The 23,984-nt window shown below is 46.2% G+C and overlaps 1 protein-coding gene across 1 annotated transcript in view; it reads left to right on the top strand.

The window, feature by feature from the left end:
• The window catches only part of LOC119188241 (uncharacterized), a 129,230-nt gene that overhangs the window by 62,594 nt on the left and 42,652 nt on the right, over positions 1 to 23,984 (top strand). Inside the window, exons 2-5 of the mRNA XM_075895499.1 lie at positions 2,140 to 2,437; positions 8,520 to 8,599; positions 9,031 to 9,106; positions 11,608 to 11,766. Coding sequence (XP_075751614.1) covers positions 2,227 to 2,437; positions 8,520 to 8,599; positions 9,031 to 9,106; positions 11,608 to 11,766 — 526 coding nt within the window. The 5' untranslated portion in view covers positions 2,140 to 2,226. The remainder of the gene's footprint in view (positions 1 to 2,139; positions 2,438 to 8,519; positions 8,600 to 9,030; positions 9,107 to 11,607; positions 11,767 to 23,984) is intronic.

Here is a 23,984-nt window from a genome sequence, read left to right as displayed (position 1 = left end):
GTTTTTGACAACATTGAAAACACACGTGGCAATTTTTAATTCGTGTACCTTATCATAAAGCAAAATATTCATTTTCATAAACAAAGGCGAACTCGGCTCATTGTAGCAAGATTGGGTGATTATTCTCCGGGCTCGTTTTGGAAGTTTGCGAACAGGTTCAAGAAACGTTTTATATGTCGTACCCCATGATTCATTGCGGTATGTGATGTGGCTGTGAATGAGTGAAAAATATAAAGTACGCAGAGTATTGGTATCAAGATGATGACGTGCTTGTGAAAGTGCGTAGCATCCCGAGGAGAGCTTTGTACAAACTGCGTTTATTTCCTCTTGCCAGTGCAGATTTTTATCAAATATCACGCCAAGATATTTAAATGAGCTGGCTTCGTCAAATTGAAATTCGTTTATTCGCAAATTTAGTGATATAAGAGGCATGATATTGTTGCGGGATCGAAACACTACATATTTAGTTTTTTTGACGTTTATAGTAGGTTTGTTGTTCACGAACCATTCACTTGCTTTGTTTAACTCTTTGTTTGCTTTAGTTTGCAGATCTTGAATGTTGTCCGCTGTTATAGCAATACAACTGTCATCGGCGTACATAATAACTTCACTAGTGTCTAAAATTTGTGGGATAGATAGATAGATAGACAGACAGACAGACAGACTGACAGACAGACAGACAGACAGACAGACAGACAGACAGACAGACAGACAGACAGATAGATAGATAGATAGATAGATAGATAGATAGATAGATAGATAGATAGATAGATAGATAGATAGATAGATAGATAGATAGATAGATAGATAGATAGATAGATAGATAGATAGATAGATAGATAGATAGATAGATAGATAGATAGATAGATAGATAGATAGATAGATAGATAGATAGATAGATAGATACGCTCAACGTCGCCGAAGTTCGCTAAGATCTTCTTCGCATTTAAAAAGGCGGGGTGGCGGTTTTTTTTTTTTTTTGAGCCACACAAGGCTCTAAACAACCAAACTGGACGATTCTAAAGACAAATCTTGTTACGTATAGGCTGTTTGTAGGCCTCAGCTATAGGTGACGCATGTTCTAGGTTGCTTCTAGGCGTTGCTAGATTTTAGCTAGGAGATGCTAGATTGTTTCTGTGTTGGTTCTCGGCGCAGGTGTCTTCGAGTCAAACCACATGCAGACGCAGACACGACGCGAATGTCCCAACTCCATAAACAGAAACACACGCCGGAACCGAGTGTTCGCACCTCACACACTGTGCCAAGGAAAGTATAGGGGAAGTTATTAGAACAAATGTAATGTAAATAAGAAGAAAAGTGGGTGAAAGAGTAACCAGCCGTGAGCAGGAATCGAACCTACGACCTTCGAATAACGCGTTCGATGCTCTCGAACGCGTTATCGAACGCGTTATTCGAAGGGCGTAGGTTCGCGGCTGGTTATTTTTTCACCCACTTTTCTTTCTTCTCATTTACATTACATTGGTTCTAATAACTTCCCCTATACTTTCCTTGGCATTATTGTCTGTTAGATCTCATTATATATATATATATATATATATATATATATATATATATATATATATATATATATAATGAGATCTAACAGACAATAATGCCAAGGAAGATATAGGGGAAGCTATTAGGCCAATTGTAAAGTAAGTGAGAAGAAAGAAAAGTGGGTGAAAAGATAACTTGCTCACGGCTGGTTATTTTTTCATCCACTTTTCTTTCTTCTTTCTTCTTATTTACATTCCATTGGTTCTAATACCTTCCCCTGTACATTCCTTGGCATTACTGTCTGTTAGATCTCATAAATATTGTGTTATATATATATATATATATATATATATATATATATATATATATATATATATATATATATATATATATATATATATATATATATATAGTGTGTGTGTGTGTGTGTGTGTGTGTGTGTGTGTGTGGCTCATTTTGGTGAGTTCTGACAAGACACGTTAACTCTCTTTTGAGTTACTTTTTTTTTCTTGAAGTCCATGCGTTTGCTGTCTTCGCCTACATCCCGTAGTTTTTTCTGTTTGATCTGCTGCTTTCACTGTCTGCTTAAAGCGAGAACCTCCTACTTGCCGTCGCTTCACCGCGTTCCTTCTCTCCTCGCAGCTACCGTCGGTGCGTTCCTCCCCGCGGGTGGGGGACCGCGGCGTCCGGGTCACCACGACGTCGTCCGCGCGGGATCCCGTCGTCAGCATGTGGGCGCAGGTGCAGCTGTCCAGCGCCCCCGGCGGCGATGCTGTTAAAGGCGAAAGCTCTACGGCGACCGACGCCTGCAGCAAGGAGTCGCCCGCGCCCAGCGCGCGCTCCAAGCACGCCATGTGCATCTCGCAGGACGGCTGCTTCTACCTGCTCGCCGGTCGCTCGGCAAACCTGCCGCTCAAGGACCTCTGGAGGTTCGACCCGGGTAAGTCTCTTGCGGGCACACGTGCGCGCACGCGAAATACGAAGTTGGATCGGGCTATATCTTACAGCGAGACGTCAGGTGTCCATTTATTTAAGTTTCCCCTGTTTCCGAGACCTATCAGTTCTATCAAACTGAATCGTCACCGCCGAAATCATTTCGTGTTTTGTGCACACACGTACGCACAGCTGAACACGTTCGTCTCAAGGCACCATTTTCGTTGTTTTTAAACATCTTTTCAGGTGGTTAAATTTCTATCGGCGTCAAACTTACCTAAGGTTTTCAGCGCAGTATACCCCACCCCCTTCCGATACGCTCAAAAGTGGAGCCCACACCAAACTTCCCGCCCCCCCCCCCAAAAAAAACAAAATCTGGAATATTTGCGCCACACAAACATACACGCACACACAAACGCATGCATGTGCGCACCACACATAAACGCATGCATGTGTGTGTGTGTGTGTGTGTGTGTGTGTGTGTGTGTGTGTGTGTGTGTGTGTGTGTGTGTGTGTGGGTGTGGGTGTATAGAACGCCTCTAGAAAAATTATGCCTGGAACGTCGCTCTCTTTTCAATTGGGAGCCTCCTGCCAGCACGAAATCTCGGAGGCCATGCCTTCTGCCTTGTGTTGCGACCGGCCGCCGCGTGAGACGCTCGCCTTCGTGCCGCTCAGTCACGTGACATTACCGTACCGCTATGTCACGTGACATCACAGCTGCTCGGAGGCAACTGTGAGAGCATTGCTGTGTTCGCAGGGGGCGGCCGTCAGAGACGCTGGCCTTTCTACCGCAGGAGGAGGGTAAAATCAGAGGGTAGGGCAGTGCGTTCGCAGCTCACGTTCCAGGCATAATTTTTTTAGAAGGCGTAGACAACCTCGTAGCACCCTTACAGCCCGAAAGCGACAATCCTGAATAAATGCTTGCTTACCTTCAATTTTGCGATGTTATGCCCTTGAAAGAAGACGACAGTAACAATGTCAAAAACGACTACAACGTCGATGATGGTAACAACAACAACAACGACAACAACGACAACAACGACAACAACAACGACAACAACACGCGTGAACACACGCGCACGCAGACAAAAAAAGAACAGGAAGAGCGAATTACTGACGCTATAACTGTTTCCTCTTTCGGACAGTGCTCGCGCATCTGGTTTACGGAGAAGCAATGTAAAAAGGAATGATAAACAACAAAGTCTGTCTGCAATCCTCTTGGGGACAACGTACGCTGGTGTCATTAACGGACGCGGCGTAATGTTTTTCCCGATTCGCTTAGTGGATTGGCGCGTTCCGGTATCTCATTCTATACGATCAACCGACTGCGCCGTCCAATGACCGTACCTGCAGCTGTGGCCGCGCGCGAGACCACAAGCATCGTGACACTCTCGCTCACGTTGCGCGTGTATGTGCGGCCTGCGCGAAATCGGTTCGATGTACTCCATACCCGATCGATTGGTCGCGGCCAGCGTTGTTTTGCGCAGCGCCCTTACTAATGTGCAAGCGCATCTCACCGCGGCGACACGTTGCCGATGACTCAGGCGGGACCACGATTAGGCCACTCACCCGAGCGCATACGCCGCTTGCTTGCGTGTGCGTTTAACAAGCATCTCGGCGTATACATCTTACCGGAAGAGGCATCGATCGAAAACTGAAGTATCCGTGAAATTAGGAATGCTAATGGCACTAATTGATTGATTGATTGATTGATTGATATGTGGGGTTTAACGTCCCAAAACTACCATATGATTATGAGAAACGCCGTAGTGGAGGGCTTCGAAAATTTCGACCACCTGGCGTTCTTTAACGTGCACCCAAATCTGAGCACACGGGCCTACAACATTTCCGCTTCCATTGGAAATGCAGCCTCCGCAGCCTGGATTCGATCCCGCGACCTGCGGGTCAGCAGCCGAGTACCTTAGCCACTAGACCACCGCGGCGGGGCGATCAGTGGAATATCTAGGCTTGCGAATGGCATTGCAGATGACGCATTCAAAGGCGAAAAGTCGAAGTCTGGTTTTTGTGTTAGATGGCAGGTCATTGACGTAGATTAAAAATAACAGGGGGGATAAGCCTGCTCCCTGGGAGACACTGGATGTAACACTAGAAATTTGCGAGTCATGAGAGTTGGCAGTTGTGTATCGTACACGTCCTCTTAAGAAATGTTCTATCCAAGTAATCAGTTTCGGGGGGATTCCAAGAGTAGATCATTTTGCAAGCAGGTGATTGTGTGGGACACGGTCGAAGGCCTTCGAGAAGTCGAGGAAGATGGCGTCAATTTGTAGATGATCGTCCATATTGTTACAATATGTTGCAAGATATCATCGGTGAATTCTGAGAGCTGAGTTTCGCACGACAATAGTTTTCTGAAACCATGCTGGTTCACATAAAAGAAGTTAATTGATTCAAGGTAGTTCATTAAATTGGTTGCTATATTGTGTTCTAGAAGTTTGGATGGTATACTGGTTAGCGAAATTAGGCGGTAATTGGGTGCTTTTGATCGGTCTCCAGACTTATGGATGGGAATAATTTATGCCTTCTTCCAATCATGGAGAACTTCACCAGTGCTTAGTGATTTTTGAAACACTAAGTTTGGTATTGCGCTTGACAGTTAAATTGTGTTTTTAAGTAGTTTGCTGCTGATTTGATCGCAACCGGCCGAGGAGCATAATTTGAGAGAGTTTATTAACTTAGATATTCCATCAACGTTAATCTGGGTATCAGGCATTCTGGTAGGCGAGTGGAGTGGTAACTGGGTAAAATTAAAGCTTAATGCTAAATAATACTATTGGATAAATAATGCCCCCAGTTACCCGCATTACAAGCATCGATGTTCATGGTTGCAGGCACATTTTGTGTCCATACTGCGCTTCTGTTCATAAAAGAGCATGAAAAAAAAAATGAAGTGAAGCTCTGCGAGCCGCGCAACAAAACAGGCGCACGGCAACGAGCTTAGCGCTGAGCACAAAATAGCGCTAGCGCGGAATTCCTCTGAGAGACCGCAATGAATTCAAGTGTTCGCTCTAAAATGCGATGTGCTGCAAAAGGTCTACCGGCTGACGGCATTAGCCGAGCGGGAAGAGGAAGATGCTGGAGCTCCTCTGGGGACTCCATCGCGGGGCGTCCCGAAGGACCGTGGCCGCGGAAATATATTGCCTGGCGCCGGGCCAATAAAAGTACGGCTTGCGTTCCACGCCGGGCAGCAAAGCGAAGCGAGGTGGGCGGAAAACCCGAAAAACTGCGGTGCCAGAAAGTTGCAGGCCACTGGCGGCTCAGAAGCGACGAAGCGAGCTCGGAAGGATAAACGGTCGAGCTGCGGGCAGGGAGAACCGTGGACCAAGAGAGCGAATACGCAAGCAAGGGGCTAAGTGGGAGAGCGAACTGCAGAAAAAAGAGGCAAATACCGGCCAAGTGTAAAGTTGAAGCAAAAATATGAGCTGAATGCTGTGGTAAAGTGTTGTCACAGAGGTAAAAGCGCCGAGAGAAAATCCTGCCGACAAAGCAAACGGCTTGGGTTAGCAGGTGCGTTTTGGGCTTTTAGAAAGTGCCTTGCTGAATTTTTTTAACCTTTTTTTTTGGAGTTGGCACCGAAAACGAGGCACGAGGTTTGCGATAAAGCTCAATATCCAGCTATAGCCTGGGAAACATAGCATCTAACTTGGAAGCTTCGGCATCTGGTAGTTTTTGGGACCTCAAACGTGGTCCCGAAGCTTTAGCAGCGTTGGGAAAGCATATATTGAGTGGATCCCATATGTTCCCGCAGGAACTCAACAAAGTTGTTTCAATTAATAAATCTCCCTTAAACTATTGTCAACGCGTGTACCTAACTGTTCACTATTGAAGTGGCATCAAGCACTCGTAAGTTGATATCAACATCCTATAGCGTCGAAGCTCTCACCTTGCTTACGGCTGCAGCTTCAAATGTTGGCTAACACTGCGTTATGCACAAACCGTTAGAAACTGGGGCTCTAACTTAAATCCCAAGTCACCTGCTGCAAATTTTGGAGAATCTACACTCCTCATATAGGGCAAATAAAACATAGCCCGTGTTTTGCGGGCTAAATTTTGCGCTATACCTTTGTCAGTGAATGGCGCTCTGTAATGGGCCGCATGGAATACTGCGCACTTTGTCGTATTTTGTACGGCTGCAGCCAGTGAAACAGCCGTCGCTTTGCAGGACGCAGATGTTATGCGTTGCGAATTGAGAGCCACGCCGACGGACTTACCACAAATGGAAAAGGCTTAACGGTTATTGTGTGCAGTCATCCTCGATGACGTTCGTTCACTACAAGTGCGAGGCACAGCGTCTGAAATACAAGGTTTCATGAATACTGCCGCACTTATTCTTCAAGTTTTGTTATGCCCTCGTTATCGCCGTCCTCAAGTTTTGTTATCGCGCCTTTTCACTGTCAGTAATTCTCAGCGCAAACCGCGCCTGCAGTGTTCCAGAAGCTTCGGGACTGCAGTAGATCATTTTGATAGGATTACGCCCACTTTGCGAACATTACATATCATTCTTGAACCTACGTGGCCGCTATAGCGATAGCGCTAGAATATTCGACGGCACGTGTATAACTTCCGACGCGCTTCATCGATTGTCAGTTCATCGACGACCGACGCTCTGTTCGCCGCTATCGGTACCGGCGTTCATCGCTGTAATCTGACTTTTCATTGACTGGCCGCAAGTTAAGCCTAAATGAACGGTTTCATATTCGACCTACAGACTCTGCCTTCGTCGACGTCACGACCCCGTCACAACACAGTCGAGCTTCGTTATAATTGATTGATTTGTGGGGTTTAACGTCCCAAAGCCACCATATGATTATGAGAGACGCCGTAGTGGAGGGCTCCGGAAATTTCGACCACCTGGGGTTCTTTAACGTGCACCCAAATCTTGAGCACACGGGCCTACAACATTTCCGCCTCCATCGGAAATGCAGCCGCCGCAGCCGGGAATCGAACCCGCGACCTGCGGGTCAGCAGCCGAGTACCTTAGCCACTAGACCACCGCGGCGGGGCACGAGCTTCGTTATAACTAAGTAGCATCGCTACCGTAACACTGTTCGCTATATATGATATCTGTTGTAACGGCATAGCTTAGCTACTCGGCAGTCTGCCTCGCGCAAACAATCCTAGATACAAAGACGCAGCATTCTTCAAAACCGCTATAAACGAGGTAATTATTACCTATCTTTTTCTAGCACACGTTTAAGTCGTGCAACCAGGTACCACCTTTTCTAACTAAAGGCGTAACCAAATGTTTAATATCACAATCACATATTAAAAAAACAAATGTGACTGTGAATAGCTTTTCAGTAAATGTTTCGCTATTTATGATTCTTTAGCCTCGTGCCAACAAAATATTACTTCGTTACAGCCCATATCGCGGTGGCTTTCGCATTTTTGGTTTCGGTAATAAAATACATGTTACGAAAAGGAAGCTCGACCAACCAAAGTACGCATTTTACTTCGCTGTAACCGATAACTCGTAATACCCGTGCTCGGTATAACGATGATCAACTGTTTGCGATTGACTGCTTTTGAGAATAATTGCTAAAAACTCAGCGCGTCTAAGACGAAACCAGAGAAACACGAAGCGGTTAAGACAAGCACTGGAAACTTTTCTGTGTTCTATTTCGTTAGTCCTAATTGCGCGATGTCCTAAACAACTGTAGACATGCTCACCCAAGTGAAGACCTTGCTTTTTGAATGGTCTTTTTTTTTTCATGTCTCCTTTCAGGAAGTCGAGCCGGCGGACACTGAAGTGTTGTTGGAATATAATGGCGCGTCCTACATAGCCGAAGCACGCACTCAAAGCGTTACAAAATCTTCGATCTTGAATAGAAACCTCTCAAGGCACTCTCGGGGGTCTCCGGGGCTTTCAATTTTCCCGAGCCTATGCAAAACGCTCCGGGCGATCTTGTCTCGTTCCTCCCAGTGGCCTTTGTTGCCCGAAGCACATGCAGAGTGGCCGACGACCTGTGTCGCTGTATGGTTCACTCGTCTTGTGTTATTTCTTTGGCAGTTCTTGTCAGGACCATCTCTTCGGCGCTGTTTACCTTTTTCTCTTTCTTTCTTGGCCGCAGTGCAAAGTCGCTGGGAGGAAGTTCGTTGCCGAGGAAGCCGACCTCCTTGTCTGCAAGAGCACACCGTCGTCTCCTGGAAGGTTCGCCCTTCTTTTATTCAAGGTTTATTCAATAGTTCGTTGGCTTATATCGTAGAGGAGCATGTCTACTACTCGTGGCTGAATAAAAAGAACACTATTATGCTAAAGGTTTCTTTCTTTCTTTCTTTCTTTCTTTCTTTCTTTCTTCCTTCCTTTCTATTTTCCTTCTTTCTTTCTTTCTTTCTTTCTTTCTTTCTTTCTTTCTTTCTTCCTTTCTTTCTTTCTTTCTTTCTTTCTTTCTTTCTTTACTTGTTTCTCTCTTTCTTTTGTCTTTCTTTCCTTGTTTCAATTTTTCTTTCTTTTTTCTTTCTGTTTTTCTTTCTTTCTTCCTCTTTTTTGCTGAGACAAGAATGTGGGGGCATGAAATACAAGTTCACTATCCTCATTTATAATGAAAATCGATTTTTCTTTCCAATGACCTTTTTCCGCAGGGCAAGTTGTACGTGTTCGGCGGTGAAGTTGGCTTCGCTTCGACAGGTGAAACGCCGCTCTGGATATTCGACACAGGTGAGAAACCGCGGTGGGTGACTTGAAAATTCCTCGGAGCATTCGATGGATGAATGATAGTTCTTAATAATAATGTGTTTAACAAAAAAAAGAAGCCCCTAAAATTTCTCTTCCTTCTTGAAAACCACATAAGACGACTTAGACGCGCTGTAATCTTTTTTTTTCGCGGACTTGAACAGCAGTTACCACGTGTTTTATAGCGATGATGTCACTCTCCATTTCTTGGAACATCTACAGTGTTTAAGTAAAATTGTGGTGCACATTTGAAAGGCAACGATAAATCAACCAAACAATATAAAACGTGTGAAATCTTTATGGTGGCGCATTCGTTATACTCGCTGCACATTCATCTCATATTTTTATGTCGCGAGACACAGAACACACTGAGATTTCCTGTGTACCTTTCACATCCGTACTGGCGTAGGTGTGGCCTAAACTGTCGCGTCGCAGTTCATGGTGTTGCGTTGGCAGCACCGCGAACGTATGACAGGCACTTGGAGAAATTTCTTCTTATTTGCGAAAGATTCCACATTTTCATCTTGTTTTTCCTGATTTTCCGTCACCGGTTAGCAGTGTTTCGTGACTTAACGTACGCACTGTATTTCTCAGCGGTTACGATTTCCTTGTTTAGGGTATGGGAAGCGTGTACTAGATGCGAGGTGTTTAATCCCACGACCTAATTCAAGCGGCGTGCTTAAAAAATTGTACGAATGAAACGTCGACCCATGAATGCAAGCGCAGACGCCAAGTGCAGATTTGTGGTGTGCGACGTCGTTCTAACTCGATAGCCTTCAAGCGCTCGTTTCGCAGAAATTCCTGTGTCGGCGTCGTTGGTCGCGAGCTGAAAATCAGTGTTGTCCGTGAGTGAAAACTTTTAGAAAAAATTCAAATAAAGTGAACAACAAAAACTTTCGGTACGAGTGAGAGTCTATTTTTATTGAGTTTTGCGTAGCAAGCAGATGTTCTACCACCCAGCCATGGAATTGCTTTGATTTGCTTCGAGAGAGAGAGAGAGACAGAGAGAGAGAGAGAGGTTTATTTACAGAAAAGCAGTGAGGTCGGCCTGAGCTATAGCTTGCTCTAGCCTGCTACTCTACACTGGGTGAGGGGAAAGGAGAGAAGAAAGACTAATGCATGACGATGGTGAGATAGAGAGGTGAGTATATAGAATTCTTTCTTGCTGAGAAAAACTCTATAGCCGCGCATATAGTCTAGTTGCTTCCGGAAGGTCTATAACCGCTTTTATGGCCACAGTTGCACTGTTGGTGTCTGGCCAAAAAACACTCTATGAATGCCATGTAGGGATAAGAGTTTGCTTACAGCCTGTAATATTGTGTGACGGGAACATAGGATCGCGCCAGGTGTTTAAACATATGAAACGTGCAATGATTGGGAGTTTTAAAAGCCCACTTATTACAAATCGCCTGAACGTATTTAACCACCATCATCAATTAATGCATCACTGACAAAGTAGGCAGCTGTGTTTGTTCGCTTGTTGCCCCACGGAAACGCGGTGCACCTTTCGCAGATTCCCAGAAAGAAGAATTGTTCTGTTGTGGGAAACTTCGCAAGAGCGCTAGCGGTAGTCATTCTAAGACAGTTTCAAACTTCCAACGTCGCGCGCACAGAGGTGCGTTTCACCGGGACACGGTTGAGCGGCAAGCGCCGAGAACCGAAGCCATGGAGGCTGTAGCATTTCACAAGGCTACAGTCTCCGCCTTCGTCGACGTCACCACCCCGTCACAATACAGTCGAGCTTCGTTATAACGAAGCAGCGTCGCTACCATAAATTTGTTCGCTATATGTGATATTCGTCGTAAGAGCATAGGTGAAAAAATCTGCTGGGCAATCGGCATGTCTGCCTCGCGCAAACAATCCTAGATACATGAGTTCCGATTGCGTTATCGCCTGCTACTTATTTGGAAGTGAAGCTCAAGTGTCCTCCTAGTTTTTTGTCAGTGATTTATTATTTAAAAATATTTCATTTGCATACACAGATACACAAGGACCCAGAGGAAAGAGGGAGAGAGCAAGCTCTCTCCCTCTTTGGAGGGGCACAACGCCTGCTCACTCTTTCGGGAGGAAGGAAGAAACAGAGGAAACAAAGATTAGAGGGGAGAAAGAGGAAAGGAGATGGGGAAGGGAGAAAAAAAGTTGAATATTCGACAAGTATTAGTAAAAAAATAATAAAAAAGAAAAAAAAGAGACCGTCTATAAACGGGTGGCCAGGCCCGTTTCGTTCATAAATGTAAGGAGAGCTCGGCGGGCCTGGTCGCGCCGGGAAGCACTACCGCTCGGAAAGTGATTTCCTCGCGAGCCGAGTCAACCACTTCCCCTTGGTGTAGGCCTAGTCAACCACTTCCCCTTGGTGTAGGCCGAGGCAACCACTTCCCCTTGGTGTAGGCCGAGTCAACCACTTCCCCTTGGTGTAGGCCTAGTCAACCACTTCCCCTTGGTGTAGGCATCGGCGATTGCAGAGCACGACGACGACTATCGTGCAGGTAGCAACACGTGGCGGAAGCAGTCGGGCGGCGGCGAGCGCCAGCGCCCCAGCGGCCGCAGGGGCCACACGAGCGTGGTGTACAACGGCGCCATGCACGTGTTTGGCGGATACCAGGACCTGCGGGGATCTTCGTCCCAGCTGTGGGCCTTCCGATTCGGTGAGTACAGCACTCGCACGCCACCCTGTGAGGGAAATAGTCGATGACGGCTTCGAAACACACATCCACCTGTGTACCTAATACGTCAATCAAATTTAGTATGAAAAGGAGAAGCGCGGTACTTATAAAAAATAAAACTTTCTCACAAAACAACACTCGGACGACAATCTGGGAAGTTCGGAAGGCACCCACGTGACCAAAATATTTTTATCTCTGAAATAATCTACCAATTCACTATTTTCAATAGAGTAAATTAGCCTACCTTTTTCCCGAATACGTTTGAGACGGTCACCAAATCGATTCGGACGTTTGTCGTGGAATGACCCTGCTGTCATAAAATGTTTGCGAGCTTGCGTTCAAAACTACTATACTACCTTTCGAGCGTTCGCGAGATCATTTAGGCTCACTCGCATCTTGATGTTTATCGCGCGAAACTTGAACGGGGCTCACGCAGAGATTAGTAAACGCTAGCGGGGAAAAAAGAAAAAATAGTAAGAAGACTCAAACGAAACCTTTTTTTACGTTGGTGCAGTTGTTTTCTCTCAACTCTGTTGTGTGTACACCAGCCGTATTGGGTTGGTAACACAACCCAACAAACGCGTACTCGGCAATTAGACATCGAGGAACCTCATTCCGCTCCCCGCTTTCTTAAGCTCTGGCGCGCATCCTCGCGCAGTTTCGCAGTTCAGACTCTCTCCGACTCGCTAGTGAACGCTCCGAGTCGCGCGATTCGCGGTGCAATAACATAAATCACCTGGTCGAATGTGCACGCAAGTTAGCGCGAAGAAACAAAATTGATAGAGAAGAAGCTGCAACCCAGCCTACCCTTCATTTCGGCTACGTTGAGTCGCGAGTTGCATATATGCCTCACCCCACTGTATATAAACGCTCGATCCCACAGTGGCTCATCGCTCTTTATGTCGGCCTTCTACGACTCCGTGTTCATGCCGAAGCTTCTTCATAGGAAAACTTCCGTACTCGTATCTTCGTACGTATATAACATCCATTTCCCTCCCTGCCTCGCCGTTTTTATTGCGCGTTTAATCCCTTGCATACATTCTCAGTTTTCGCCCCCTATCTCCCCCAGTAATGCCCATGGTTCACATGTTTTCGTTTTGCGTGTTGGTATATTTTAAAAAAACGTTCGCTTATTTTCGTTTTGCTCCCGTGCACACTATAGCCTTCCCCTACTAAATTAGTTCTGCTCCCTCCATTTTTTTTTCGTTGTTGACATTTTAAAAAAAGCCCGTCGTTGGAGACGGTCTTATACGAGAGCAGATATTGGGGTTCAGGAATCTCATCTATCTTCCGCAGCTGAAAGTCCTTAAAAGGAGAAACCTTTCCGAGTCCCCGGGATTGTCATCGCACGCCGCATGGGTTTCGCGCCGAACTTCAACGTCTCTCTTTAATAATAACTCTGCGATGATAAGCGTCGCTCGGTCGCGGCGAAGCGTCTTGCTGGGATTAAAACCCGCTGCTTTCGGCCCTTCGTGCGTGTCCGTTCTCTTTATTACCTTCCGCGTTGTCTTAGCCGGAACTGTACGTTATATTGCTGGGTCCTAGGGCCGCGCGGTTGAAATTCATAAGCGCCTGCCGCTCCGCTTGTGGTGCCAGGGAAATTCGCGTCTTCATGACGCGTAACGTTACTCTAAGCCTGTTTTTTGTAGCGTTAGCTACACTGGCCTCGCTGAGCCAATTTTGCGTGGCACTGGTCTGCTCACGCGCAATGATACTCCGCCGCCGCCGCCGGTGTGCGTGCAATTCTATGCGCTGCGCAGACGATCACTGGTGTCGCGCACCGGAGCCGGCACCTCCTTCGCACTCGGCCGCGGCCGCGCGCGACTCGCCGCCGCTGCCGGTGTGCGCTTTCCAGAGGAGTGCCGTCTTAGCTTTTGTAGACATAAGGACGCCGACGTGCGCGCCTTCCCTGTGTAGTCGCCATCTGACACTGTGCTGGAGCCGCTTGATAGCGCCTCTGAATGGTGTATGCCACTGTGGTTAAGCCATGAAGAAGGAGAGTGCAAATGCTGCTCAACGGTACAGTAGAGTGGAGAAGCTTAACTCATCGGATCCCGAAGTAGCTGCCCGGCAAAATAAATATACATGTGCCACATAATACGTATACCGTGTGTGTGTCATTGGAACAGCTGTAAGCATAATAATCAAGCTAATTCTAGACAATCAGGAAAGCTTTCCAGAGGTGTGACGTCATGGCCTTGACAGACATATTGGCGCCTGCGCGGGCGCTGCTATGCTATCACAGAAAGACAGACAATTCCAAATACCGTGTTGGGGCCGTAGAGACGGCAGCGTGTTACTTCACTGACCACGGAGCCGTCTTTGTGGCAATAGAGAAGCTACCTGGACGTTGAGCAGAAAATATACATGTGCCACATAATACGTATGCCGTGTGTGTGTCATTGCAGCAGCAGTAAGCATGATAAGCTAATCCTAGACACCCTGGAAAGCTAAGAATAATCAGCTGAACCTTTGCTAACGCTACGTTTATCCTGGCACAGCTGAGCGAAGGCACTGCCATTTTTTTTATGCAAGTTTTCAGTGTGGAGGGCGAAATGGGCTTACGCCCGTACCAGCACGCGCATGCACGTGGAGTTATTCTCGAACGCGCTCGAAAGGAATATTTACTCTAACATTTACTAAAAAGCAATGTACCATCGTAGAAAAGTAAGTCAGCCACCACAATATGTATGATTGTTTACGTGTTCGTCTTATCTTTTCAGATTGATTATTGATATGTGAGGTTTAACGTCCCAAAACCACCGCATGATTATGGGAGACGCAGTAGTGGAGGGCTGCGGAAATTTCGACCACCTGGGGTTCTTTGGCGTGCACCCAAATCTGAGCCCACGGGCCTACAGCATTTTCGCCTCCATTGAAAATGCATCCCGTGACCTGTGGGTCAGCAGCCGAATACCATAGCCACTATAGACCACCGCGGCGGGGCGTCGTTTCAGCTCCGAACACATCGACATTGTTCCGCATTTTTCTGTCTTCATCCTCTAACTTTTGCCTCCGTCCTTCATCTTTCCTTTCTCTATCTCTCTCTCTCTATCTCTTTTATTTTGCTTCTTTACCGTTCAACAGGGTTCAGCACTGGTAGTTTTCTCTATTACGGTGAATGAAAAGATGGATAGATAGAACTGTATACGCGCAACTGATATGCAACCGCACGTGCCATTGTGTAAGTGGCATGTAAGGTCGTTTCCAACCAAATGACGCGAGAAATACCTGGGCGGAGTAATGCCGTCTCGTGTTTCTGCAGGGTTAAAAATGCCGAAGCAAAAAAAGCTTGAACTGTATCGCCCTAAACAAAAGAAGAAGAGAAAGAAAAAAAAAAGAATGAAAGAGTAGGGATTTGCAAGTCAAAATGTAACTTCGTCGTGACTTTGCTGCTGTGATTCGCGCAATTTTCCGAGAAAAGCGCGCGAATGAAAATGGATCGGCTAAGCAGCCATTTCCGCCGTGAACCCAAGTCGCACAAGCTTGTGGGCAAACCAAAAGGAAATCGCTGAAATTGAATCCGGGCTGCTTCGTTTACGGCCAAGTTGTGCGTGATAAGAGAACAAGAAAAAAGAAGAAAAAATGCTCGTATGCGCCCGCAGATGAATAAACCTGCGATTTTTTTAATTGAATTGTCAAACTGTAGTGTCTGTACACAACATTAATTCGCACTGTTCGAGCCGTGTAAAAATCAGCCATCTTGTTCAAAATATATCAAATAGTTCGCGTACACGCTGCATTATCGTGTTCTAGAAATTACCGACATGCACTCTTGGTGCTGCATACGTGCTCAAGGCAGAACAACTTGGGTGCGCCTGATAGTCCGAACGGGGCGCGACTGTCGTGTCTCTGTTCCGTAGGCCCTCTTCTAGTTTTGCCGATTGTCTTGTAGCGACCTGACAGATTCCAAACATCTATAGCTTTGCGAAATGCATCTCTCGGATCTGCCCCGTCAGACCGGCCGCGTCTACTCGCGCGATGCATGTGCGTAATGTGTGCGCGCGAGCTAACAGGCCCCCTCACTTCTCCTCTTCTATACTTCCCTTCTTCGCCCTTCGTTACGTCGCGCAAACTATGCGTCGCCTCATGTGGAGACCGACCGCGACGGACCTCTCATTCGTGCATAATCACCTCTCTCTCTCTCTCTCTCTCTCTCTCTCTCTCTCTCTCTCTCTCTCTCTCTCTCTCTCTCTCTCTCTCTCTCTCTCTCTCTCTCTCTCTCTCTCTCTCTCTCTCTCTCTCTCTCTCTCTCTCTCTCTTCTTTTCTCTCTCCCCCTTTCTCTCTCTTTTTCATTTTCTCTCTCTCCTTTCATTTTCTCTCTCTCTCTTTCTCTCTCTCATTTTCTTTCTTTCTCTCTCTCTTTCTTTCTCTTCCTGTCTATTTCTTTTTCTCTCTCTCTTTCTCTCTCTCACTCTCTATCTCGTTTTCTTTCTCTTTCTCTCTCTCTCTCACTCTCTATCTCGTTTTCTTTCTCTTTCTCTCTCTCTCTTTCTCTCTCCCTTTCTCTCTCACTCTCTCTCTCACGCGCTCGCTCGATCTTTATTAACGACGGCGGCGCACGCAACCGCAGGCACATCGCGTCTCAAAAACTGCCTCCCCTCACCCTTCTTCAGCTTAGAGCTGTTGCCGTTTCGCGCGTGCGACCGCGCGTCCGAATCACTCCCTGCACGAGTGGCCTGCAAATTTCTGCCGCGCGCCCGCGTCTGCGGCGCTGCTGGCGCCCGGAGATCTCCTTTGGTTTTCGGTGATGCACGCGCAATTTGCTCCTCGTCGCGCCCTCGGAATATGCGCGAGCAGCACTGCGGGGGCCGCGGCAGCGATTACTATTCACGGCGCATTCGCGTCAGAATGGTGTACACACGGGCGGCGCCCCTTTTACGACCAGTCGTAAACGCGGCAGATAGCGGGAGGGTCGGCGTCTACGCGGGCTCACCCTGCAACGGGCAAGGATCTCGCTGTCGCAAAGCCGCGCGTGGTCCTGGGCCAGAACCGAGTCGCTACCGCTCTTTCCCACGCAGGCAAAGTTTCTTGCCAATCGGCCCACAGGAGTGTTCGGGCGCTTTCCCGGCGACGAAGATTGGACGCTGAGCTTGTGGTGGTGTGCTGTGCGAATAGGACGGAGAGTAAAAGGTCTGACGCTCTGCGGTGGAGTGGGAAATGTTGTTAGCTTCATCGAGCATGCGCACTTCGGGTTGTTGACCATGCCGCTCAGACCGTGAAGCGTTACCGGGAGCGGATGCGCCTGTCGGTTCATTCCGCCCGTTTCGTCAGTTTTGTTTTCGTTCGTGATCTCTCCTCCGGCGTCGGCGCCTTTGTCTCGCTGTTGTTTTCGCTTTTTTTTTTGTCTGGTAGCTCGGTAATGGCTGACATGGCTGGCGCGATGCGTTCGGCTCAAAGTGAAGCGACGCGCGGTGATTGGAATTGGGGGAGGCTTGGTTCGAGTGCCTAATGGCTTCTCCAGTGCAGGGTTGAGAGCTTTGAACAATGGTCGGCCGGCTCTCTTTTGGTACGGCGTCCGTTTTACTGTCATTACAAGGCTGGGTGGTTTCACTTTAAATCTTGCCAAGCCTGGTGTCAGTGTCAGGTGATTTTAACCGCGGTTGCGAACATCGCGAAACTAGACCCCTTTATAGCGTTAAATGAGTACTAATTTTGCTTAGTGTCGAGGAATTGATCAATACTTCCGCGATATCATTTAGGTGAGGACTCAAATTTTTTTGATCGCGAGCTATATAGCTCCGCTGCTTCGTACCGTTTCATTTGTGGGCTGTCTTTTCTTTTTGTAACTGTACTTATCGCACCACGTAATGGAGCTGTTCCACCGTTTCATTTCTTTCTGAGGGATCGATGTGAGCGCGTTCATTTCTGGGTAATTTCGGGGCGAAGTACTGTCGCTTTTGGCACGACCGTGATATTGTTCCTAGATTTCATGGCGTCGCTGTTTCTTACCATGTCTCGCGATAAGTGCCACCACCGCCTCTACGTTTCTGAAATGCATTTCACGTTTTAAATCGTGAGCGTCGTCATTAAAGGCTTCGAATTCTATTACCAAAACAATTTGTGGCTTTTAAGCGCACACCGGAGATATTCTCTGGCATATCTACGGCTGCATTTGCAGTGGAACAAGGAAAAACTATACATTTTAACGCTTAATGATACTAGCGGGAAACTTCGTGAAGGTGTCACATTATTTTTACCACGTTGACCTTTATTGCAAGTGTACGAATACATACTTGGAACTTGCGTTCGCTCTTTTTTTTTCTTTGCTTCGTCTAAACGTTAATGAAAACAAGACATTTTGTTGAAACAGACAGAGATCCTGTTTATTGTAGCTAAATGCTGCTACTACTACTACTACTACTACTACTACTACTACTACTAATAATAATAATAATAATAATAATAATAATAATAATAATAATAGGGTTTTTCGTCTCAAGACCTAAATATAATTATGAGTGACGCCGTGGTGGAGGGCTCCAGAAGTTTCGACCACTTTAACGTGCACCCGAACCTAGGTACACGGGCCTTTAGCATTTCGCCTTCGTCATAACGCAGCCGCCTCATCCGGGATTCGATCCCGCGACCTGCGGGTAAATAGTCAGTCGAGTAACGTTTTCCACCGCAATGCCATCATGGTGCGTGCTGGCGAAATACCACTGCAGTTGTAAAATTTCGCGCATCCTTGTAGATTCCACCGCCGTAAGTAAGAACGGACCAAGGGCAACGTGGGTTCCACGCGTGAGCTCAACGGGTTACAGGTTTAGAGTCCCTGATCTGCGTCCTTAAAAGCAAGCTTGGTTGACGGAGCTAGCCGGTATAAATTTCATGAGAGCATCGTCGCTTCCGTTTTCTGGAAGCGTAGTCTTCCATCTCGGAGAAATTCAGTCGAGACGGCGCAGTTCCTTCTCCGAATGACGTTCGATCTGCAGTCGGTTCGATCTTCAACCTCGGACCAAATGTGTCTTGACAGCTGCCAGCTCGTGTCAGAATGGCCGATCGTTTCCTTATAGCATTCGACCCCGTCTTCCTCATCGCCGCGCGTAAATCTGCAACACATAAAGCACTTCATGTGACGCCGAGGTACGCGTCCGTCGAAAAGCAACCTACGAAATCCGGAAATAGACGCAGAGTCTCTGAAACGCACAGCTCCGCAGCCGATTTGAATCGCTCTTCCTTGTCCATCGTCAAGTGTCGTATACACTTGTCATCACTTGGATCACTCTTCAATAACGCAAACGTACAAGAGCAATAAACTCTGAAAGGAATCGGCCGATAACGAAACACAAAGCACAGTCCGAGGGGAGTTGCATGGTGTACCCCCAACTGCCTCCTAATAACCTGTCTTCAGCGGTATCAGCAATGAACTATACGGTGCAGGACTCGGTTCTCGCGGGACTGCTGCTGCTTCTCTTACCGCTGCCGCTGGTGTTCTTCCACGATGAGTCTTTCTTGTGGCCCTGTACCTTTCTCTAGCGCAGTTATTCGTCGCCAAAAAAAAAAAAAAAACTTGCACCGTGTTTTCTTCTTATTTCGCTTCAGTCTTTCTGCAGGGTCCGCTTCTTCAACGACGTGGAAGAGCCTCTTCGCTCGGAAAACGCCGCTGGCCATCGCTGCGGTTTCTGTTCGTTTCTCCCGCTGGCACTCGGCGGCGTCTGTTAAAATGACGTCTGCTCTTACTTCCGCGTGTATTTACCCCCGTAATAATATGTTCTCTTCTTTTTTTTCTCGTCCGTAGTTCTCGGTCCACTCCTGTCTAGAAGCGTGGGCACTCGGAAAATCGGGCACACTTGATTTTTTCTTTCTCTCTCTTTTTCTCGGAAATAGTCGATTTGCACGAGAGGCCCTTTATTTTTATGTCTATATAGATTACATTTGCTATACATTCCCTCGCTCTCAGAATAAGCTGTATAGCGGGATAGCAAGAACGTGTTAGTGGCTCTCTTCCTTTTACGTATGTTTGTTTTTCATGTTAAGAAAACTCTATCGTCTTTATTACTTTTTCTCCCAAGATTTTGTTTTGTTCTCTAGTTCCCTGGAACGCAGAAAAGTGGCCACGGGATTTTCTTTTTGGGCCATTTTGTTTTTCGCTCTCTTGCTTTTTCCACTTGGTGCGACTGACGTTTCGTAGGTTTTAAGCACGTTTCCATTTTTTCGAGGAGGGACCCTTCGAGAGAATGCACCTGCAGTTCCCTCGCGGCGATTTTCGGGAGCGCGCGAACGAGAAGGAGCGAAGAAAGGTGAAAACCGCGCTGAAAAGTGAAATGGGACGCAACGCGTGATGACTTTGTTGAATTTAATAGCTCGCGTCGAAATCGGTGCGGTGGTCGCCAGAGAATAGTACTTTCACGCTTCGCTAGCTTCTCTCCTCGTAGGTACAACTGCTCGCTGAAACCACTTATCGCGTTCCTGCTCCTTGAGAATCTGAGAACCTTCCCGGCTGTCGTCGTGCTGTCTACGTTCTGCGCTAAAATTTCACTTCGCTTAGCGCTTTTCCTCGACAATAGATGAACTCGTCTTGCTCGCTCTCAAGGTCTGCGTTTTATTTATTGCTACACTGAACCTGGCGTGCTTTTTTTGTACTAGTTATGGACGTCATCTCAAGGAAAGGCTGCGTGTTGACAACATATCGTTGAAAGTTGTTGGAGCTTCTGGCGGAGTTGATCACGTGTTCATGTGCTCAGGTGCACTGGTGAGAGGTATAACAACGCCTATAGCTCTGAGTCGCTTTAAAGTCTCAGCAATGAATTACTCACGAAGATCGGATCCAAATTTCGACATTTAGGGAGCTGCCGCCGCCTGCCTTTCAGAAGAATGACGCTATTTTCATTTCTACTCTTTATTTCCCACATTTCTCACGACGTTTTTTCCTTATTCGCGTGCATACATTACGGTTGGTACAATAAGCAGACTTTGTGCTGAAAGTGTAATGTTGGAAAGCAGTCTTGCTGTACATTGACTACTTTTTCGCTGATAAGTAGAGATCTAGATTGCAGAATTTTTCTTGTAAACATTCGTGAGGCAGTGAAAAACGTTTGTGATTTGAAATACTTCCTTTACGCTAACATAATGATCATCCCGTGAGCGCTCTCTGCTTTTACGATAATCACCGTACAGTGAGGCACACTTGTTTGAATATGACAGCTATTTTTTGATTATGTTCAGACAACGTGATCGTCTCGTAAGTTTACTCTGCCTCATTGATGAACACTATACAGTGAAGCACGCTTGCCGTGGTAATAAATGCGAAGCATTTTTTGCGTACTCCAAGCACTTCTGGTATCTATCTATCTATCTATCTATCTATCTATCTATCTATCTATCTATCTATCTATCTATCTATCTATCTATCTATCTATCTATCTATCTATCTATCTATCTATCTATCTATCTGTCTGTCTGTCTGTCTGTCTGTCTGTCTGTCTGTCTGTCTGTCTGTCTGTCTGTCTGTCTGTCTGTCTGTCTGTCTGTCTGTCTGTCTGTCTGTCTGTCTGTCTGTCTGTCTGTCTGTCTGTCTGTCTGTCTGTCTGTCTATCTATCTATCTATCTATCTATCTATCTATCTATCTATCTATCTATCTATCTATCTATCTATCTATCTATCTATCTATCTATCTATCTATCTATCTATCTATCTATCTATCATCCCTTGGCGTGAACCAAAATTAGTATGAGTGGGTAAAATGGTTTGACGAATAGGACGCGCTAGTGAAGACGTAATTAATGTCACAATCGCGTCGCGTATGTCGTCAAACACTTCCCGTTAAACAATGGCACATACTCGCGGGCGGGCATATGCCACTGATATGCGGGTATGTGCCACAGGTGATTGACACTTGGTGTCTACCCAGGAACGACGTGAACACACATGGGCAAATTCAACTCATGAGCGTTACGAAAAACCTGACGTCGGCAGCGTTGACTTGACGAATGCAAAGAATGAATGATAGGATCTCAGCAGGAATCAAACCCAAGCATTCTGCGTGGCAATCAAGCATTCTACCACAGAGCCATGGCAGGTCTCGGAACTACTTTTCAAATAGACCTTAACGTTCGCTAAACGTCATTTGTGGTTGTAGTGCTGGCTATCCAATTTCATAAACATTACATAGGTGCTCCTATGATACATTCATCACATCGGGTTAACGTCGATCGTCAATTGTAGTTAGGTGCCATGCACTGGGGTTTATTTGTGTCGCAGTGTCCAGGACTACCACATTCGCAAGCACCGGTGCTTCATACCAGCTTATCATTTGTGGTGTTGCTAACCGAATACTCATGTTCCTGTTGGCGTCGTTGCGCAGGTGTAAACAGCTCGTTATATAAACACCTGCAACACTTTAACATGTGTCTGTGCGTGCAACATTTGTACATATATTTAGCGTGATTTCATGACATCTGGCTCGATAAAGATATTACAATACGGTCATGTTCCCTCCGCATTCTTCGCATAACATTGATTCCCAAGGTACGTGAGATCTCTAATAGTTTTTTATGATAGGTTCATCATCATCATCCCTTTTCTTAGTTCAGGGCAGCAAACCGGATGTTACAATATCTAGTTAACCTTCCTGCCTTTCCCTCATTTTATTCTCTCTCTCTCTAATTAAATATACTGAAACAGAAAATTTGCCCGTAAGTTGTTTCTGCCTCGCTGATATGTGCTGTACAGTGAAGCGTGCTTGCTGTTTGTGATTGATAGGTGTTTGATCATACGAAATGGAGTTATCGCTTCGTAAGTTGACCATACCTTGTTCATAGGCGTCATACAGTTAAATATGCTTGTAGTTTACTTTGACACGTAATAGTTTGATAATACACAGACCGAGGGATCATCCCGTGAGCCTACTCTGCCTCGCTGGTAACTGCTATACAATGAAACTCGCTTGCCGTTTTATTGTGATGGGTATTGATTTGATTATATTAAGACCGAGTTTTAGTTTCGTAAGCTGAATCTGACTCGCGAAAAAACGCTTTACAGTGAAGCATGCTTACCGTTTGCGTAGGATAGGCATTTCAGTATACGAAGGCGGAGTTATCGCCCTGTTAGGCTACTTTGCCTTGCTAGTACCACATATGCAGTGAAGCACGCTTGCCGTTCGATTGTGGTAGGTATTGATCTGATTCAACGGAGATCGTCCCGTAAGCAGGCTCGGACTCGCCAAAGAGACAAGCATGCTTGCGATTAGCTTTGATTTGCTTTTGCGCAGATGGCGTGATTGTTATGCACACCGACTCTGCTTCACTATTAGCCGATGTACACCGATGCACGCTTGCCCTTTAAAAGGTTCCACGTAGTGTCTTTTTTTTTTGTCTTTCAGCTATTTTTCTGCTGCCGTAATCTTTGTGAAGCTCTACCAAGAACTGAGCCTTCTCTTCAGGCTTTTTGTGCTTACCGGGATGGAAAGTTATCTCGTGTTCTGTTCTGTTTTACCTGTTTTGCTGTGGAAAAGTTGAGTACCGTATTACCTCGGCTACCGCATATCAATAAGTTCAGCAGCGAAAAAAAAAATCTTAAGCGTCTGCTTCGATCACTGTACAATACACGTCTACATTTGTTGTTTTTCTTATTCTGTGTGTTACTTGCTATCGATGTGAAGCAGATCATGCATGTTCTAGTAAACAAGCCAGTCTAGTACAGTGCACTTATCGGTCGTCTAGTGTGGATTAACTCTGTTGCAGAAGACTCCATCGCAAAACCCGGTTTCACGTTTTGTTATTAAGAGCTCGATTGAGCAGTTTCATCCTATCTTATAATTAGGTCTGATAAACAAGGCAAATCCTTCAATTATGAAAAAAAAAGAAACAGCAGTGTCGTCCAAGTAAAATGAACGGAAGATGGTGAAATACATTGCTTGAAGCTTACGACTCATATAGCCAGTTTCCCATCTTTTCTTCTTTCTTTCTTTTTTTCTTTCTTTCTTTGTACCCATCGTAATGTGCAGTTGTGCTCTCTCTGCTTTTTGCTATGTTGCTTCGTATGAAACTCCCAGCTGTCTCATTTTCACTGTTTCGAAACAGCCTGCTGATGAACCCAATTGCCGGTTGAGAATGATTAAGTGGCTGTGCTATCGCTCCCTCCAGAGAGAGAGAAAGATTACAGACACCTTCTCTTTTCTTTGATTCGTTCTGTCTCTTCTCTTTGCTCATTTTATGCTGACGAATTTGTGCTCGGTGACCGCAGTGCTCGGTGACC

Source organism: Rhipicephalus microplus, chromosome 1, assembly GCF_043290135.1.
Source record: "Rhipicephalus microplus isolate Deutch F79 chromosome 1, USDA_Rmic, whole genome shotgun sequence".
NCBI lineage: Eukaryota > Metazoa > Arthropoda > Arachnida > Ixodida > Ixodidae > Rhipicephalus > Rhipicephalus microplus.
Note: the sequence above shows the minus strand (reverse complement) of the source record. Positions and strands in the feature narration are given on the sequence as shown.